General features: G+C 53.5%; 1 protein-coding gene across 1 annotated transcript; it reads left to right on the forward strand.

Moving 5' to 3' along the window:
• The first annotated feature begins 1,898 nt into the window (after nt 1-1,898).
• Nucleotides 1,899-19,743, forward strand: DIPK1C (divergent protein kinase domain 1C). The gene is made up of 4 exons (XM_043444501.1): nt 1,899-2,134; nt 11,409-12,080; nt 15,249-15,413; nt 19,112-19,743. Exons 1-4 carry the CDS (start codon nt 1,931-1,933, stop codon nt 19,412-19,414), a joined length of 1,344 nt encoding a protein of 447 aa, XP_043300436.1. The 5' UTR covers nt 1,899-1,930; the 3' UTR covers nt 19,415-19,743.
• The last annotated feature ends 733 nt before the right edge of the window (nt 19,744-20,476 follow it).

A 20,476-nucleotide genomic window follows, 5' to 3' on the forward strand; every position in this document is an offset into this window, starting at 1 on the left:
TTCGGTATACTTTTCTTTCTAAAATGCCCAAAGAAGTAGTATTAAAAATGTATTTTAAAAACTTACCAAAGTAGAACTTACCTTGAAAATCCTAATGTTAGTTTTGATTTCATGTTTTGCTTTTCCCCGTGGTTTTCATTCCTAGATTTTAAAGGATACGTGTTAACACTTCTTTATCTGAATCTTCTTCCTATCCTTGCCGCATTCCATAAAATTCCTGGGAAAGACAATCAGCTTTACATCATCAAAGAGATTTTAAAGGATTTTAAAGGATGCCTCCTTTGCTCCACGACTGTTTTGAAAGAAAGAAGAGACCAAGTTCTGACACAGTGGCCTAGAGAAAAATCCCCATGGGGTTCTTCTGGTGGGTGGGTTTCCCTGGTGGCTCAGTGGTGAAGAATCTGCCTGCCAATGCAGGAGATGTGGGTTTGATCCCTGGGTCGGGAAGATCCCCTGGAGAAGGGCATGGCAACCCACCCCAGTATTTTTGCCTGGGAAGTCCCAGGGACAGAGGAGCCTGGCAGGCTACAGTCCATGGGGTCACAAACAGTTGGGCAAAAACAAGAAGGAACTAGAACAGGCACTACCGCGACCAGGGGAGTGAACCCAAATGCCAAGTGTCTATTGCATTATGGAATAGTTGTGGTGTACCCAAAGTGTTCCTTAGGGCTGAACATTTAATTGGATGTTTCATAATTCCTGGAGACTCCACCAGTGAGCCATGAAACTCAGAGTGAAACCAGAGAGTTGCAGAACAGACGACATTAAGAAGTCAGTTTCTCAGGGGTAATTACAGGATGCTTCTTCGTAAGGGTGAAAACAATTCTCTTAGCTCCTCGCTGTGGGTGGGGTGGGGAATAGGTGAAATTCAGGCGCAGCACAGTCAGGTGGGGTCTGACCTACCAGGACGCGCTGCCTGTACAACCGGCGGTGAATAAGCTTTTGTTGAACTTCTGGGGCGGGCCGGCTTTCACGGGCCTTCAGCTGTGACATATGACCCGCCCAGGACCCTGTCTCTTTAGGGGAGAAACGCTTTCAGGGAGCCCAGAGCAGCTGGGGTTGGGTAGGGGCGGGCTGGCAAGAACCAAGGACAGTTCTGTAGGCCAGGGGCTCCTGCCCATTCTATGTAAACCACTGCCGCTGGACGTTGAAGCTTGCTCCCCAAAGGCCGCCGCAAATACGTATACACACAGACTTAGAGACACAATCGGGGAACACTTTCTTCTCGATTGAGTAAGGGAATCGTTTAGAGAGTGCGGTGCTTTTTCACCCCAGGAAAGGCGGTCCTGGAGTTCTAGGCAGCCTTGGGGGTCGGCCGTGGGATTCCGGAGCTGCCTGGGAAGGGTGGACAGGGGTCTCCACGACCTTCGCAGGCTGTCCTGGATTCCCGATTCAGAACCTCACCCCGGGGAGTGCTCGGAGGAGACCCAAGTAGAGGGGACGGAGGAGTCTAGTAGAGGTAAAAGTGGGTACAGCTACAGCAACCAGGGAGCTAAGAGGTGGGGGAATCCGTAAAAAGAACAGTCGCCCGGAGAAGGGGCCAGCGTCTGTCTGAATTACAGTTGTGTGGACAGAGGAGCCGGGAGTCTAAACTCGGGAGAGCCTGAATTCTGCTCAAGAAGGGACCGGTCTTCTTGGGGAAAAGGTGCAAAGAAAAAAAGTGGAAATGGTGGCGGGGTGCGGCGCGCAGAGCAGGGCGCGCGGACACCCCGTGGCCCCCTGGTGCTCCGGCCAGCGCGGCTTGTGCCCGCAGGACTCCCCACCCCAACCCACCCCGCTGACGGCCGGGCGCCGGACACCCGGCGGCCTCCCCTCCCTCCCCTCGCGCTGCCTCTCCCCCGCGACCCCTCCCCCGCCCGGCGGTGGAGCCGCGGAGCCCGGACGCGAGCGTGGGGCGCAGGCGGCGTGGGGCGGGCTCGGCGGGCGGGCCATGGCGCGGGCGCGGGCGGCGGGCGCGCGGGGCCGGCCCGGGCGCTGCGGGCTGGGCGGGCGCTGCGGGCGCCGCGCGCTGTTGGCCTGCGTCGCGTGGACCGCGGGCTGGGTGCTGGCGGCCGCGCTGCTGCTCCGCGCGCACCCGGGCGTCCCCTCCGAGCGCTGCAGCGACGAGAAGAGCCGGCGCATCCTGGCCGCGCTGGTAGGTGCTGTGGCCGCACTGCCCCGCGCCGCGCGCCCCGGGGCCGGGGTGGGGCGCCCTCTGAGGGTCCTGGGAGCCGGGGACTCGGGCGCGGCCGTGGATCCACTGGGAGGGGGTCCGGACACCGGGCGTGGAATGCCCGACGCGTCCCACCCGGTCTCCAGCCCGGACCTCTGTCCGGGAGTCCTCTGAGCGCCTGGGGGGACGTCTTCCCCCATGTCGCCCAACTGGTCCTTTGTCCAAAGATGCTTTTCCTGTCCGACTGTTCTCCCGCCGGCCCCTAGACCCGCTCCTAAGCAAAGTTTATGGGTCCGCTCCCAGCCTTCTGACTCGGACCGCGGCGCTTGGGTCGGGCGGGGACCACGCCTCGGCCCCTGGGGTCCCGGTTCTCTCTCTCAGCTGCGGTTCTGTGATTCCGATCTGGGCTGCACCTCGCCGAGCCCCCTGCAGACGGCCAGTGGGTCCCCTTCCTCCGCGCGCCGCAGAGCCAAGGCTCTCTCCTGCGCGGTCTGCGGGACCCAAGGCAGAGCGCGGTCCGGCGAGCGGAGCGCGAGGCAGGCGGCTCGGACCCCCGTAGACCTCGGTGCTGGGGTCCTGCCTGCCGTCTGCTAAGAGGCGAGGGCGGGGGCGCCCCTTAGACAAGACCCTCAATTAGGGAGAGAAAGAAACGCTCCCGCTGGCGGGCCGCAGAGCGCACCGGCCAGGTTGCGCTCTTGGTTGATTCCAAACGTTGGTTCCTCCTTGGTCTCTCTGGTTGGGAAGATTAAGCGCATTAGGAGACTTGGATAAAACTACGAATCCCTAGAAGGAACGCCAAAAAAGGTGAAGGTAACAGGCAACTATTGTTGTATTGATTGATTATTCACTTCCCAGAACAGTAACCTGTTCTGGTGGGAAAAGGGATCTATTTTCTAAGAAATCTTCAAGAAACGCACGGGAAGCTTTCAGCCCAGTTGTTTACATATGTGTGAGCCTTTGGGGACTGCAGGATTTCAAAACGTGGCAGCATAAAGGCTTTGAAGTAATTTTAAAAATTTTATTTATGGTTGTTCCAGGTCTTAGCTGCAGCATGCAGGACTGTTTTTCTTTCTTTTAGAGAACAGCAGCAGCTGTATTTCAGGACATAATCACCTGTTATGCAGGATCTTTAGTTGCTTGGCAGGTGAACTCCTAGTTGAGGCTTGTAGGATCTAGTTCCCTGCCCAGGGATCAAACCCAGGGCCCCTGCACCGGGAGTGCTGCGTCTTAGCCACTGGACCACCTGGGAAGTCCTGAAGTAAATGGCTTTTTAAAAGTGAAATTGTAAAAACTAAATAAATGAGGTGAAATGGGCAGGCTGAACAGAATCATTTTCCCTGATTGAGCCTGACGTGTCATCATGAATGGATCCTCTCACATTGGTGAGAGGTGAGATACTCACTGATTCCCTGCATCCTACCTATCAATAATCTATCATCTATCAAATTATCTGTTCACCTTTACACTGGCATTCTATCAAGTTTTCTTTAAGTTGCAAGAGCTCATCAGTTTTCTCAGTAACTCATCTAAAAATTCACTTAACTGGTAAAGATTTTTCCCCCTCCTTTTTGGGGAGACAGATTGACTAATTACAGTAAAAAGTAACAGTCTAGCCAGGATGGAACACTCATTTACAAAAACAATATAACAGTCTTTTTAGGTTAAAATAAAAAGCAAACACTCTTTTCATTTCTTTATGTTTGGTTAAGTGAGAGAAGGCCTAATGGAAATTAAATAGCCTACTATAACTTTAGTAATTACTAATTGTTAACTTTCCCAGCATTTCGGCTCATAAATTAAAACCAATTCTGTTTGGAGGCTGAACCAGTATACTTCCCGTGGCAGCCAGATGGGTCTTTTTTAGTCCGAAGAGATGCGTAATGAGAGGGTAAGAGGTAGGAAGGCCAGAGGGTCCCAAGCGGTAGGAGGAAATAAACTGCAAGTGGCAGATGTTTTTTTCCCTTCTCTGTTGAAGAAATCCGTTCTGCCTAACACTAACCTTTTCCTTTTCTCAAACTTTGGGCTGATAATGGCTCAACAAACCATTATTCATGTCAATAGTTTTAAGGCCAGGGATGACACGCATTGTGCCATCCTATCTCAAAAATGCACGTTGTGGGAGAGGGGCCTGGTGAAGCTCCTTCAGCTTTGAGGTGTTTCTTTTATCTGATTGAAAGCTCACTGACAGACATAAAATGCCTTGCTAAAAACTAGCAGGGGGCACTCTGTCCACTTCTGATGTCTACAGCAGAAGCTTTCCCTATCTCTGTTGTACTTTAGTAAAATTTGGCTACACAAAAAGCTCCAAGTAGTCAAGCCTTGTCTCTGACCCAGGATTAAACCCTCTCCTCCGGAGGTCATGAACACATGGCTTGCAGCAGCAAGCTCTCATCTCCGCCTCTGAAGGCTGGCAATCTTTCCAGCTGCCAAAAGAACTTGAAGTAGTGTGTCTGTCTGTCTGATTAAAGTTCACCTGCCCTGCTCTCAAATCAGGGGACTGATTTGAGGGGGGCTCACCGGGAGGGGCCCCTCTGAGGCTGCTGTTCTCAGGGTCCGACTTGCCCTGTCCCCTCTCCACCCTGGGTTTGCGGAGCGGAGCACCGGGGCTCCCTCTGGCCCAGGATGCAGGAGTTTGAACAGGACCCTGCCCTCCACGTTGTAGACTCCGCCTGGCCCTGGCTGCCATGCAGAGGCGGGCATTGTGGCACCGTGCTCTCCCAGGACTGAATTGAGCCTCTGTCTCTTGGTTCCCCCAGCCCTTTCAATTCACCCTGCCTGGCTTTTATCCTTCATAATAAACTGGCTGTTATTTTTCTCACGGCCCTCCAGACTCTCATCAGCTTTCACTCCGAGTCCCAGGACACCAAAGGAATGGCTGCAGCTGAGCCAGCCGGAGCCCCCTCTTCTGGGGCGGAGCCAAGGGCCTTGTGAACCTCTGAGCAGTTCCTGGGCCCTCCGACCGGGCAGGTGACGCTGCTGGCCTGCGGCAGGCTGGAGGCTGTGAATGAAGCTGAGGCCCCTGGGTGCTTGTGCCCCTGAGCCACACCCCATCCCTGGAGGGGGCCCCCACACGCCACTCTCAAGAGGGAGTTTTGGAAGAGCCAACTGGAGTGCTTCCAGAGCTGATCTCGGGTCCTCCAGCTTTGGAATTTTCTAGGCAGACAGCAGCCCTCCTTTTTACTGCGGCTTTTCAGCACATCGCATAATCAAAACATCTCTGTAGGTTTCTATAGCCCCGCTTTCCCAGGGAACTGTGTCAGAAGGCTAGGCCGGAGCGTTGGGTCCGGCCATTGGTAGGCCTGGGTTCCGGTTCTGCAGGCGGAGCACTTCCTGGGGCGGTGAGGATGTGGGCTGTGGAGCCCCGGATGCTCACAGGGGGCGGGCCCTGTGCTCAGTCCTTTCACATGTAATATTCCGTCTAATCTCAACCCCTGGGAGCCAAGTGCTTTTATTCCCCCATTTCACAGATGGTGAAATCGAGCCCCAGAGGGGTGAGTAACTTGTCCCGAATCACACAGTGACTGTGCCGTGGAGCCAGCACGTGACTCTGATAGTAGAGACACGGTGACGCCACTGGCTTCCCCAGCGCTGAAAACCCGAAGGAACAGCTGGGCGTGGGCTTCCCCAGCGGCTCCATGGTAAAGAGTCTGCCTGCAATGCTGGAGAGCTGGGTTTGATCCCTGGGTCGGGAAGATCCCCTGGAGAAGGGAATGGCAACCCACTCTAGTATTCTTGCCTGGAGAATCCCATGCACAGAGGAGCCTGGTGGGTTATAGTCCATGGGGTTGCAGAAGAGATGGACGCTACCTAGAGGCCAAGCAGCAACAACAACCCTCCCGCAGCATGTCACTTTCAAAGCATCTCAGAAAGATTCCCACAGACTCTGTTATTCAGAAGGTTTTATGTCCCTTTCGGCTAGTTAGGTCTTGATGTACTTTCATTTAGTTGCCTGCATGTGGGCTTTCTTTTCAACAGGACTGGCTTATCTGTCTTTGCTCTGATAGAAACCCTGGCCCAGCGGGACTGCGGCATCCAGGGCACTCACCAAGAAAGATCATATCGCAGGGGCTGAGCCTGCTTCCCTGAGCACTCTGGCCATGTCTGTAATGTCTGTCTTCTAAGCTGTCAGGGGTCAAGAAGGGTTGCAGAGTGGCCTGGCTAATTGCACAGCATAACCGTTCCGTTGGGGAAATCCACTGTGAGAGACGAATGCTACGAACCACATAGGAACTTGATGCTCCTGAAAAACAAGAAAGCAAACACGCAAAAGAAAACCCAGCCCTTAGGTGTGACCTCTGAGAATTCTCTCTGTCACCAGTTTCTCAGACTAGAGAGGACAGGTTTTGTTTTTGCCTGAGAACCGTGATACAAGCTGGAGAGCTTCTACTATCCACCACCAATACAACGCTTCCCACAAGAACCGGGGCTGTTAAGAGTATGCATTCTCACAGTTGTACACAATCTATAAGAAATATGGGCTTCCCTGGTGGCTCAGATGGTAAAGAATCTGCCTGCAACCTAGGAAACCCAGGTTTGATCCTGGGTCAGGAAGATCCCCTGGAGAAGGGAATGGCTACCCTCTCCAGTATTCTTACCTGGAAAATTCCATGAACAGAGGAGCCTGGCAGGCTACAGTCCACAGGGCCACAAAGAGTTGGACATGACTGAGTGACTAAGACTATAAGAAATACAAATTCACTGTTTCATTAATTAAAAAAAAATGCCAGTTAACTACAATGAGACTTTATTAACTTGTTTTTTTCCCAGCTTATCTTAAAATCTGATACCTGCAGATTTTGTGTGCATGCACATTTGGGTACAGAAGTGTACCTGTTCAAGCTGGTTCTTAGGGCCTTCATCTAGTCAGAGGAAAGTGATTTTTTTTTTAAAATAGAGTTAAAGTATATAAAGTACTTCTATTGAGTTAAAAAATTAGCTATCTCAGTAGGGCATGCTGCTAAGAAAATAATTTCTCTTGTCTCTAACATGATGATCGTTTTTAGTTAGCCTGTAAACTTGTAATCTGTAAGTTTACTGTTTTTTTAGGTGCTAAGCTGTCTTTCTCTGGGTTTAGTAAGCACAGGCACGCATCCTGATGCTATAGACTCGCTGAACACTGGTAACCACATGGGCCACAGAAGAGATGAATCTTACGTTCTGCTTCTGAAGAGCAGGGACTGATGTGCCAAAAGTACCTCATCATAAAGGAGGAAGGCACAGAGTAGCTCTGTACTACTTCGTGGACACCTTGCTTTAGTGTAGACTCTCTCCTACGACCAATGAGGGAGAAACCCAGTTCATCACCTCTAGTAGCCGGCGGACCAGGCAGGGTTCTAGGCACCCCGCCCAGCCTCTTCCCTTCCTGATTCAGAGCATCCCCCAGGCATCTGGGAGGCAGGCTTACACCTCAACGTGCTGATCTTCAGAAAAACAGCCAAAATTAATGTTCCCCTCCTGAAATCAGTAGCTGTTATCATTGTTCAGCCACTCAGTCACATTCGACTCTCTGCCACCCCATGGACTGCAGCACACCAGGCCTCCCTGTCCATCACCATCTCCCAGAGTTTGCTCAAACTCATGTCCTTTGAGTTGGTGATGCCATCATCACTGGTAGACTACATGCCACATTTCCTGCAACCCTTGTGTGGAATTGCCTTCTAAATGTGCAGGGGTGAATCTCATATAGATTCTATTTGAATTTGACTTCATGGACGTGGTACAGTTTTGTCGAAAACACAGTGCTGTGGGGAGCCAGTGGGGCGGGGATGGCACAGAGACTCGGGGAGGGGGCTTACTGGATGGAACCCCGGGCGGAGTGGGGGCAAGGACTCCCAGGGGCAGGTGAGGCGGCCTCCTGGGCAAGGTGGAGTTGACTCTGGCAGGGGGGAGGCATTTTGTCAGCTGTGGCCTTTTGGCAGGACACAAAACTCTCACTTGCTCTAACCTTGCCCTCCACTCCCCTGAACTGTCTGGTCCTCCGAACACACGAGCGACTTTGCACGTCTGGGTCCCTGTGCAGGTGCTTCCCCGAACTCTCCCTCCTCATGCGCTAGGCAGACTTGCAGCTCACCTTTCAACACTGGGCTCAGGTGTGTCTCCCCAGAAAGACGCATCCCCGGTCCCCTGCCTTCTAATGACCAGGGCCAGAAAGGGCAGGCGGGAGCTATCACAACACTCATGCAAACTGCCAGGGCTTCTGCACCCGTGACCTTGGTTGACCTTCACAGGTCTCCCATGACACAGCGTCATCCTCCCACGTTACAGACTTGGAAACGAGCCACACGCCAGCCCCAGGTGCAGCTGGGAGGCAAACCTGCTCTGCCCCAGAGCCGAGCCTGGCCACCTTCCTTTAGCACTTCACCCTGCTGTCATTTGGGAGTCCTGGAGGCAGTCACCTCGCTGTGACTCCCGAGCCCGGGTCTGTCACCGGATCATGGCCCAGCTCATACACAGCACTGCTAACTGGGGGGTGGCCAGGGGCGGCCCAAGCAGCTTGCCCACGGCCACGCCCCACCACAGGTATCTCTCACGGGCAGTGACAATTTTGTTCACGGTTCCACATGCAGAGAGTGAAGGCCCCAGCGGTCACACCTGAGCTTCCGGGCTTCCACTTGCAGCGCCATGGCTGGGCCAGGCCACGTGTGTCTCCTCCCCCATGTCCTGCCCCGCCCCGCCCCCCTGCAGGATTCTGATGGTCAGGACCCACCTCCTCCTGCCCATCTCGGTTCTATCACCCACTTTTCTTTCTTTTTCACAGTTCTGCTCTCTCCCTCATAGAAAAGGACATTTGATGACACTACAACTTTGATGACACCCTAAAGATGACTATGGGATTGCATTAAACCATTTTGGATCTACTCAAAGGGGATGGGGGCCTTATAAGGCAATTGAGAAGAAAAAAATACTGCCTTTTCTTATCAGGCTTATTACAGAGGTATGAAACTGTAAACACCAGATAAAGTAGGAAGAAGCTGCACTGAGTAACATGAACACCCTGTATTATTTCTGTCATTCACGTCTTTCTACTCCTGAGACTCTCCATCCCCACTTTTCATCCCCACTTTGCATGCATTCTCAGTCACTTCAGTTGTGTCCAACTCTTTGTGACCCCATGGACTGTAGCCTGTAAGGCTCCTCTGTCCATGGGACTTTCCAGGCAAGAATACTGGAGTGGGTTGCCATGCCCTCCTCCAGGGGGTCTTTCTGACCCAGAGATTGACCTGCATCTCCTGCATCTTTGGCATCCCAGGCAGATTCTTTACTACTGAGCCACCAGGGCAGCTCCATCCCCACCTTCCAAGATTATCCTAAAAGGGCTCAGAGGAGCTGGAATGGGCGGGTGCTTTCCTGCAAGGCACCGAAATATGGAAGCGATTCCAAGCAGAGAAAGTCTGCCATTTACAGGGTGTTGATCCTCAGCTGCTCCTTTCAGGACCCCAAACCTGGAAAGAGGGACCAGGATGAAGAGTAAAAGGCAGGCATTTGACCAAAGTTGTGTTACATTAAATTGCAAGATGAACACTGCATTACGCATATTTAGAGCAGTTTCGTGGGTGTTTATGAATACAGCTGCATTACGGCTGTTGGTGTTCCAAAGACAAAAAACCAGCTCCAGGCAAACAGGGTGGCGTTGTTCCCAAGCTCCAGGGTCAGGACTCCACCACTTGTACCTTTGAGTCTGGCAAGTGTGACACCCCCACCTAGACCTAATACAGTCTTCGGAGATCTAATGCTGGGCAGAGGAGCATCAGCTTGAGGAGCGCCCTCAGTAGGGGGTCAGGTCAGATAGCGTGACTTGTACCTTTTGGACTGTTGTCCAGTACTGCCTGAAAGGGTCCCTAAAATCCAGATACTTGTTTTAAGAACCAGGAGTATAGCTTTTTAATAAACATTTTGGTCATATGCTTTGAACAGTTCTCTGAGAGTATTTACAAAGATCCACCATCCCTTGGCCAGTGCTCTGCAGCCAGGCCTGTTTTGGAATTCACACTGTTTTGGGTGTTAGATAATATGCAGTATATATATTTATATCTTCTGGTGAACATGAGGATATACCAGGAATCAAACAGATCCAATTAATTAATAATTCTGCATCAAAGTATATGCAAAGTCACAGGTCAAATACAATCAGACTATAGATAGCCTCATCTTCTGGGTGGGGTTTGACACTCCATGAGAGTGAATGAGTCATGAAAAACTTGTTTTCAGGGTCTTTTGGACTTTGGGATTATTCATATATCCAGGCATTTTTGGAGGCGTATTATCTGACTTGAAGGATCTGTTTATAATCCACTTGGGTTAATAAAGCCAAGCAGCACAGAACGACCAGCAAGTCTATGTGACCCGCCTTTGCCCATGTGGAAGGAAGATGCATTGTGGGGAACAGGTGGGCTCAGAAAATATGCTCAACCCCTCATAAAATGTGGGTCCATAGGTTTAGGTTTCCTGAAAAAGATTTAAAAAAAGAGAACAGAGTCACACGTCCTCCTTTGAATCAGTCTCACACCAGCTTCTCTGGCTCCTCTACTAGGTCTGAAGGGCAGGGCCTGGATGGACCATCTTCTTAGGAGAGGTGTTTGCAGTGTGGTGGGATTGGGGGTCACCAGTCCCCCCACAGCACAGGAGGGCCTGTGAGCCCCAAAGCTTAGGAGAAACTCCCCTCCTGAGGGCTCCTGAGTGCCTTCCTCACCACCACCAGGAATCCAGCACCACCTGCTTGCAGGATTCACCACGCGTCCTCCCTGGCAGGCCTGCTGATGCTGCCAGCTTCCAGGCCAGTTCTAAGCCCTGCTTCCTGCCGCAGGCGCTGTTGAGCCGTCCCACCTGAAGGGTGGTTCCTGGGGTCGCTCTCCAGGGCTGGCTGTGCTGTTCTTGGCTGGGGGCTATTAAAAGCTCTCCAGGTGACTGACCCAACGTGAACCCAAGAACGGGGAACCACTGGCCTTGCTCTGTCCTTCCACTGATGGTCCAGGACACCTAGCCGAGAGGCAGACGGCCTTTGCCAGCATCACCCAGCTCCAGAAAGGATGGGGCGGGGGCGGGTCCGTGGGGGGCACCTGCTTCCTAAGACCTGGTCCTGGGCCTGATGGAGAAAATAACAAACGTGAGATTCTATCACAAACCTTTCACTTCATAATTCTTCTCTGCCCCGAGTAGCCCTGTGGTCCGTATGCCCGAGGGTTCTCTCCGGGACTGTCAGGAGCATCCTGGCGCGGGGCCCAGCCTCCGCGGGGTGACCTGTGCCCCTTCCTTCCAGTGCCAGGACTACCGGGGCGGCGCGCTGGGCGGAGACCTGTGCGAAGACCTGTGCGAGGCGGGGAAGCTGCGGTACCAGCGCTGCTTGTACTATGAGCGCGGCAAGAAGGTGCTGCAAGCCGACTGGCGCGGCCGGCCCGTGGTGCTCAAGTCCAAGGAGGAGGCCTTCTCCAGCTTCCCGCCGCTCGGCCTCCTGGACGGGCAGCCCGGGGCTGGCGGTCAGGACGTGCCGGAGGCCGAGCTGCTGGTGCTGGCGGCCGGGGAGGCCCGGAGCGCGCTGGGCCTGGCGCCGGCCGAGGGCGGCCTGGGCCGGCTGGGGCTGGCGCGGCGGGGCCCGCGGCGGCGGGGCCAGCTGGCCAGCCTGTGGGCGCTGCTGCAGCAGGAGGAGTTCGTGCTGCTCAGCCTGCTCCGCGGCCGCAGCCCGCACGCCCCGCCCGTGCTGGGCTCCTGCGGCCACTTCTACGCCGTGGAGCACCTGGCGGCCGGCAGCCCCGGCCACCGCGCCCTCTTCCCGCTCGGCCCGGACGGCGGGCACCGCGGCCAGGCGCGCGCGGTCAGCGGCGTGGCGCTCAGCTTCCTGGACATGGTCCGCCACTTCGACCACGACTTCGCCCACCGCCTGCACCTCTGCGACGTCAAGCCCGAGAACTTCGCCATCCGGAGCGACTTCACGGTGAGGGGAGGCCTGGGGAGGCTCTGGACCCCGCGGGGGGCGGACTTCGGTCCGGGGGTCCTAGACCAGAGGGAGCTGAAGCCCCCCTCCCCCGCCCCCCGGGAAACCCTGCGGCGTGATGCCGCCTTCTGGCCTGGACAGCTCTGACCCGCCGGACCTTTGCGGGTGGGAATGAGCGTATTTAAAGGAGGAAGGCGCCTGGCACCCCGGGAAGGGAACGGTAAGGCAAGCCGTCACAGCAGAGGCTCAGTGGGTCTTCCTCCACTGCTGCCCTGGTTCCTCCCAAGCAGCTTAGCTCTGTCCTTCGGGCTTATCCGTCTTCAGACGGTGAAGGATCCACCTACAATGCGGGAGACCCAGGTTCCATCCCTGGGTGGGAAAAATCCCTGGGAGAAGGAAATGGCAACCCACTCCAGTGTTCTCACCTGGGAAATCCCATGGACAGAGGAGCCTGGAGGGCTACAGTCCATGGAGTCACAAAAGAGTCGGAGACGACTGAGCCACTGCAGTTTCAGGAGATGAGGGAAGGCCGGCCTTTGGGGGCTTCGGTACAAAGGTCCAGGGGGCGGGGACACCGGTTTCCAGCCGCCCACACTGTATGACCACAGGCCACGTCTCTAGTTCTTTCTTCTGGAGAGGTTCTAGTCCGTTCCCTTCGCTGGGTAGGACTTCTAGAGGAACAGATGAATCTTTGCTGCTTTACACGAGAAGATTTGTCCCTCAGTGGACACGTCAGCCTCCATGTTGCCTTCGAGTGGCAGGTAAATTTTATGTCCCACTCCAGGCTGTGCAGTTTAGTCACTAAGTCCTGTCCGACTCTTTCGCAACCTCGTGGACTGTAGCCCACCAGGCTCCTCTGTGCACGGAATTTCCCAGGCAAGAATAGTGGAGTAGGTTGCCATGCTCTCCTCCAGGGCATCTTCCCAAGCCAAGAATCGAACCGGAGTCTCCTGCATTGGCAGGCAGATTCTTCACCGCTGAGCCACCAGCGACGCCCTGACTCCAGGCGGTGCCGGTGTGCGAAGAATTAACCAAGGTGCAGAAGCAGCAGGAGGACTCAGACCCCAGTGGTGGGATGTGGCCATCTGAGTTTGGAAGCCAAGCCCTCAAGGCAGTTACTGATGCACTCAGGGTGAGAACTAGTGAGCTTGGGGTCCAGCAGATGGGCCCCCCTTTGGGCCATGTTGCAGTGTTGCCCAGGTGGATGGGGGCATGTCTCCCAGGTAACCTGTGAGAGTTGATGACCCGCAGCCATTCACTTTTTTCAGGTCTTCCCTTGCAGGTCTTGAAAATTTGTTCAGTGGTTTCAAATGAACTAGGAACCCCTCTTTACTTCTTGTTCTCAAAATGCCACCAGAAAGCACACTTTTCAAACAGATTTCCTACTCTAGAGGCACAGTCTTAAGAGGAGAAGGAAATAATTCTCACCAGTCCTTTCCAGTCTGATGCTAGGATGGAGTCTGATGATGATGCAAGTTAGGTAATTTTGTACAGGAAGAACTTTACAATTCATTCTGATGTGATCTAAGAAGCCTCGTGCAGGTTTTTCTGCTCATTTTGTTACTGTTCTTATTGTAGGTGCATAGAGTTATGCTTCCAGTAGCTATAATCCATTCTACGGACTATACTAAAAATTAAAAAATAAATCTGGCTCTTGTTGGGAGATGAGAAGGGAACAATCAGAGCTGGAAGGTCCTGGAGGAAGCTGGAGAGATGACCAGGGATTATCAAAAGAAGAGAAGGGTCTCGCAGCTCCAAAAATAAATTATGAAAGACAGTAGACTCATTATTGGTAAAGAATCTGCCTGCAATGCAGGACACCTGGGTTCAGTCCCTGGGTCAGGCAGATCTCCTGGAGAAGGAAGTGACATCCCACTCTAGTACTCTTGCCTGGAGACTTCCATGGACAGAGGAGCCTAGAGGGATGCAGTCCATGAGGTTGCAGAGTTGGACACGACTTAGTGACTAAACCACCACTGATGTATTTTTAGTGTGTTAACCAGGATAAATAATGAAATGAGCTATTCTTTTGGCTAAATAGAGATAGAGAAAATAAATTAAAATGATAATTTCTGTTTGCAGTCCCTGAATTAGTAATTAGGTAAAGCTCTCAAATAGGGAAAAGTTCCCTGTTCATTTTTTCCCTTATTCTCCACATATCTTGAAATAAATTATTTTCCCTCCTGTGTTTTACTGAATGATCCCCACGAAACTTTACTGCCTTCTGGCATCAATTGTGAAGAAAGAAGAGAAACAAGCAGCTGGGAATGTGCCTCCTGACTTTGCATAGATTTGAGGAGAAAATGAACCCTTTTTTGAGATGCTACCAAAGAGAAAGCTGGTGTGTTGAGGCTGACCTGTGAAGGCTTGTGAAATGCCACAGACTCTGTCAAACTCATCCAGTCTCCTAATAGCTCTTTAATACCTTGAAGCTATACATTACCTGATTTGGGCAGAGTCCAGGTTTTCTCAGGTTTGAGCTCATCTTTTTTTTTTCCCCCTAATTCAGGTGGTGGAGGAAAATCTGCATAATTTAGACACTCTTCTTTCTTTCTGGTTTTGAAGCCTGTTTGGGTTGAAGCCAGGAAGATAAATCTGAAATTCCAGGGGGTCATCACATTTTCATGCTGATAGTGGAACTTAGTTTTTGATGCTGTTGCATCTGGGTCCATAAGTATTGATCCTAATTCGACAACTTTGGCCCTGCCACTTGCCCCTGTCAGTTGGAAACCAGTCAGCTCAAGGAACAGGCCATAAATAGACAAGGTACACGTTGCCCACCTCATTCTCCCGATCACACCCTCGCCCTGCCCCTTGAATGTAGTTTTCTTTTGTTGCTTATATTCATAGGAATAAATGACCTGTGTCTCATAGCTTTTATATTCCTGAGCCTTGAATGTCAGAAGCCAAGTGGTAAAGCAGTGGAGGGGGCATCAGTTCATTTGTAAGAAGTTTCAGAGATTCACCGTTAAAATCTGAGAAAACATTCAACGGTAAAGAGCGATCCTGGTTGCACGTTCCCGACCCCCGGTGACCAGAGCGGTCCTCTTGCAGTTAAAGCCATGCAGCCCGGTCTGTGTCCCTGGCCCGGCCCGGCCCGGCCCTCCTCGCCGCGGCCGGAGTCCTGTGCCCCGTCCTCCTGAGTGCTGCGTGCTGTTTCTATCGTAGGTGGTGGCTATTGATGTGGACATGGCTTTTTTCGAACCTAAAATGAGGGAAATTCTCGAGCAAAACTGCACGCGGGATGAAGACTGCAATTTCTTTGATTGTTTTTCGAAGTGTGATCTGAGAGTGCACAGGTGCGGGGCCCAGAGAGCCAACAGCAACCTGCAGGTGAGCGGGCCGTCCTCTCCGGGGGCCTGTCCTCTTTGGGGGATCCTGTCCTCTCTGGGGGGACCCTATCCTCTCTGGGGGATCCTGTCCTCTCTGGGGGATCCTGTCCTCTCGAGGGGGGCCCTGTTCTCTCTGGGGGGCCGTGTCCTCTCGAGGGGGGCCCTGTTCTCTCTGGGGAATCCTGTCCTCTCTGGGGGACCCTGTCCCTCTTGGGGGGTCCCTGTCCTCTCTGGGGGGCCCTGTCCTCTCTGCGGGAATTCTGTTCTCTCTGGAGGGGACCTTGTCCTTTTGGGGGGACCCTGTCCTTTGTGAGGGGAACCCTGTTCTCTCTGGAGGGGACCCTGTCCTCTCTGGGGGAGGAGACCCTGTCCTCTCTGGGGGAGGGGACTGTGTTCTCTTGGGGGAACCCTATCCCCTCTGGGGGGCCCTGTCCTCTCTGGGGAACCCTGTCCTCTCTGGGGGAACTCTGTCCTCTCTGGAGGGGACCCTGTCCTCTCGGGGGGACCCTGTCCTCTGTGGGGGGAACCCTGTCCTCTCTGGGGGAGGGAACCCTGTCCTCCTTGTGGGGGGAACCCTGTCCTCTCTGGGGGAGGGGGCTCTGGCCTCTCTGGGGAAGGGAACCCTGTCCTCCTTGTGGGGGGAACCCTGTTCTCTCTGGGGGAGGGGGCCCTGGCCTCTCTGGGGAAGGGAACCCTGTCATCTCTGAGGGAGGGAACGCTGTCCTCTGTGGGGGGAGCTCTGTCCTCTGTGGGGGGAGTCCTGTCCTCTCTGGGGGAGGGGGCCCTGTCCTCTCTGGGGGAGGGAACCCTGTCCTCCTTGTGGGGGGAACCCTGTCCTCTCTGGGGGAGGGGGCTCTGGCCTCTCTGGGGAAGGGAACCCTGTCCTCCTTGTGGGGGGAACCCTGTCCTCTCTAGGGGAGGGGGCCCTGGCCTCTCTGGGGAAGGGAACCCTGTCATCTCTGGGGGAGGGAATGCTGTCCTCTGTGGGGGGAGTCCTGTCCTCTCTGGGGGAGGGGGCCCTGTCCTCTCTGGGGGAGGGGACCCTGTCCTCCTTGTGGGGGGAACCCTGGCCTCTCTAGGGGAGGGGGCCTTGGCCTCTCTGCGGGAGGGAACCCTGTCATCTCTGTGGGGGGAACCCTGTCCTCTCTGGAGGAGGGAACCCTGTCCTCTGTGGGGGGAGCCCTGTCCTCTCTGGGGGAGGGGGCCCTGTCCTCTGTAGGGGGAGGGGGCCCTGTCTTCTCTGGGGGAGGGAACCCTGTCTTCTGTGGGGGGAGCCCTGTCCTCTGTGAGGGAGGGCCCTTGCCTCCTTGGGCCCTCTGCCCCCTCACCATGGCTCCTGCTGACGCACCTGTAGGCCGTCGCCCTCTCCCCACCACCAGGGCTCTGTGCGCCCAGTGAGGGCAGGGATGGGGGTGGGGATCGTTCATTCTTTGTCTACCTGGGGGAGGGGCTGTGGGCAAAACAAAATTACAAAAAATTTGAGTATATTTAAAAGTTAAAGAGAAAACTGGCAAACTGTCTGCAACTGCTCTCACAGATGAGGCTAGAGGACAGAGGTGGCCTTTACCCCCAGCTGCTGAGATTCAGTGTCCCCCAGGATCATCCTTGGCCCACCAGACATTCTCCACTGTGGTTACCCCACATCCCAGGATCAGTCTAGTGACTGGTCAGAGGGGGCAGGGGGAGATGCAAAACCCAGCCCCCTTGACCTGTATAAGGAACAGCTCTATAGGGCATCCCACCACCAGAAGTTCACCTTCTCCCTCAGTTCCATGGAAAGATGGTTCCTGAGAACACCCCTCAATAAATCCCTGCATGCGAACCTCCGTCTTACAGTCTGCTTCGAAGGAAACCAACCTAAGCAAGGGGCAAGTGTCCTTAATAGATAAGGAGCATTTACAAATCAATATGGAAAGGCCAACAACCTAACAGAAGTGTGGGCAAAGTCTATCAATTTGACCGGTCACTGGAAAGGAAGAACAAATACTTTCAACCTGACTGATCAGAAGAGTGATACAAATCAGATCATTTTTCAATGGACAAAAATGAAAGTCAACACACATTGTTGAGGGTGTTCTTCGTGTACATTGCTGTGAGAGTGTAACTTGGTACCACTTTTATGGGGTCAATCTGGTAATATCTATCAGAACAAAAATGTGCATACCCTTTGGCCCAGAAATTTCATTTCCAGAAGTTTAGTCATGTTCAAAATGAAAATGACATGTCTGCAAGATATGCATTTTTCATAATAGCAAAAGTTAGTGAGCAACCTAAATTTGCATCAGTAGAGAACAAGCTAAATAAATTATGATACACATTTGAGCTACAGTCATTAAAACAAATGGAATAGCTTTATAGTGATTTGGAGAGTCTCTCTGATATTTGGTTAAATGAAAGCTATAGAACAGTGTGTGTAATATACTCCCATCCATGTAAAGTAAAAGAAAAAGGAAATGCATGAAAAAACAACTCTCCAGAAGGACATTCAAGGGAGTGGGTGCCTCTCTGAGCTAAGAGCTGAGTGTCTGGTTTTTAGGAGTTGGATGGAGCTTAAGGTTAAAGCCTATTTGGGGGAACATTTTCAATGTTTGCACCTGAAAATGCATTATCAATTCAAAAGAGAAATAAGATCACTTGTTTTTAAATAGAATCCTCATCCTTGCAGGGATTAGGAAATGAAAGTCAAAATTATTTGTCTCCCATGAAACAATAGATCTATAAAATTGAGGCATTTGTTAAATGAGTCCAATATAAAGTGTGATGTAGAAAAATAGAGCAGAATATTAATTATGTATGAATTGTGCTCCATCCAACAGTGAGAAAATCAGGAAGGCTGTAAAACAGCAGAACAGAATGCTTAAATTGAGAATTTAAAGAGATCTTCAGCCTCGTAAATTTCATACCCAAGGAGAATTAAAGACTGTGAGAGAGAGGCTTCATTTTTACTTCTCCTAAAATAAAGCATCTTAAAGGCTCCTTGGGCTTCCTGGATTGGGACTATCCCCTAGAGAAGGGATAGGCTACCCACTCCAGTATTCATGGGCTTCCCTGGTGGCTCAGCTGGTAAAGAATCTGCTTACAATGTGGGAAACCTGGGTTTGATCCCTGGGCTGGGAAGATCCCCTGGAAGAGGGCATGGCAACCTACTCCAGTATTCTTGCCTGGAGAATCCCATGGACTGAGGAGCCTGACAGGCTACAGCCCAAGGGGTGGAAAAGAGTCCGGACATGACCGAGTGACTAAGCACAGCACAGCACACAAAGGCTCCTTAAAAGAAGGAGCCTCTCCCTTCCAATATACCTTTTTCTCAGGGAGCCGGAAAGTGCTATCACATTCACATACCCCTTGTCACCAGCGTGTCCCGTGGCCTTGGGGACCACCTGCCAGGTGGTGATGACTGTCACTGTGACCAACCTTGAATGAAAAAGCGAGGCCTGTGATTGTAGGGCTGGCAGCCTAGGGCCGCCTGGGGCCTACTCCTTACACAGCGGTTCCCGGCTGTGACTTCCTGCTACAAGCTCCTCCATGGTCTCTGAGCATCACCTGGAGCTTCCCCCTTGACATCTCTGCCCCTGCGGGGCAGCCTTCTAGTCTCCAGTGTTGCAGAGTAGGTGGGGTTCTGGGAGAGGTCCCTGGGGAGGGACAGGTGCTGGAGGCAACCCCCCCATGCCCTGAGCTGACCGTCCCCCTCTCCCCCAGGTGGTCTGCGACAAGATCTTCCGCCACTGGTTCTCCTCGCCCCGTGGCAGCTCCGCGATGTCAGGCCCGCTGCGGGGGCAGCTGCAGGCAGCGGTGCAGGAATGTGCGGCCCCCAGTGCCCAGGGCATGCCCCGCATGCTCGGGAGGCTGCGAAGCCTGCTCCAGGCCGCGCTGCGGGAGCTGCAGGACGGCGAGGAGCTGCACCCCTGGGCGAGGAGCCGTCCGCGCGGGGACACTCACCGTGGGACCCTGGGCGCTGCTCGGAAGGCCCCAGCCGGCCTTGGCCATCACCCCCTTGAGTGACGCGAGGGACGGGTCTGGCGCCAGGGTCTCCCCTGTGCGGGAGCAGGAGTGTCCATGGGGCCCTGCAGACTCCCAGTGCAACAGCGTGCACAGGGTGTGCGCATGCATGAGCACAAGGGTGTGCAAGTGTGCATGGGCACATGGCCGTGAGAGCTGTGCAGGTGTGTGGATGTGTGTGAGCAGGTGAGTGCCTGGGGCGTGTGCTCCTCCGGGTGGGGAAGGCACTGTCTCTGGCGGGTCCTGGAGCTTAGGGCCTCCCGAGCAGAATCACCTTTGTTTGATTGAAAGCATTGAAGGAATTGAAAACATTAAAAAACACAAGTCTGGGAGCTGTAGTCTGTACTCTGAGCGTGTGGAAGCACAGTTTATTGTACTTTTCATTGTGAGAAATGCATGGCTTTCCTGGATTGTAAAATTGGGAGCACCTCTTATCTCAGTCCGTCCTCCCTCAGAGCAGGGCCTGCAGGCTCGGTGTGCTCGGGGGCGGGAGGGCCAGGTGGTGGGTGCCCGCCGTCTCTGCCGCTCCAGTGGAGACCAGGCCGCAGACCTAACATCCTGCATCTGTGGGCAGAATTGCTTCTGGTGGGCTCCCGACCACTGTGCTCTGCTGCAAGAGACCAAATGGGAGGAACCGCATGCCAGTCTCTCCCTGGGTGGGCAGCTGAAGCCAGGCCAGACGTCTGTCCATCCTGGGGAGACAGGGGACTCCCAGGATGCTCCACGTATGGGGACCATGAGAGCTCAGCAAACAACCACCCTGAAGATTGATCCAGAAAGACGCCAAGAGAGGATAAGGGATTCTGTTGAAGATTTACAAATAGAAGACTAATTAATTTGAAGTTTTAAAAAACATCATTGTTGTTTAGTTGCTAAGTCATGTTGACTCTTTTGTGACCCTGTGGACTGTAACCAGCCAGGCTTCTCTGTCAATGGGATTTTGCAGGCGAGAATACTGGAGCGGGTAGCCAGGGGATCTTCCCGACCCAGGGATCGAACCCGTGTCTCCTGTATTGGCAGGTGGATTCTTTACCACTGACCCACCAGGGAAGCCCCATACTCCCA

The sequence above is a fragment of the Cervus canadensis genome, chromosome 23 (assembly GCF_019320065.1).
Source record: "Cervus canadensis isolate Bull #8, Minnesota chromosome 23, ASM1932006v1, whole genome shotgun sequence".
Classification (NCBI taxonomy): domain Eukaryota; kingdom Metazoa; phylum Chordata; class Mammalia; order Artiodactyla; family Cervidae; genus Cervus; species Cervus canadensis.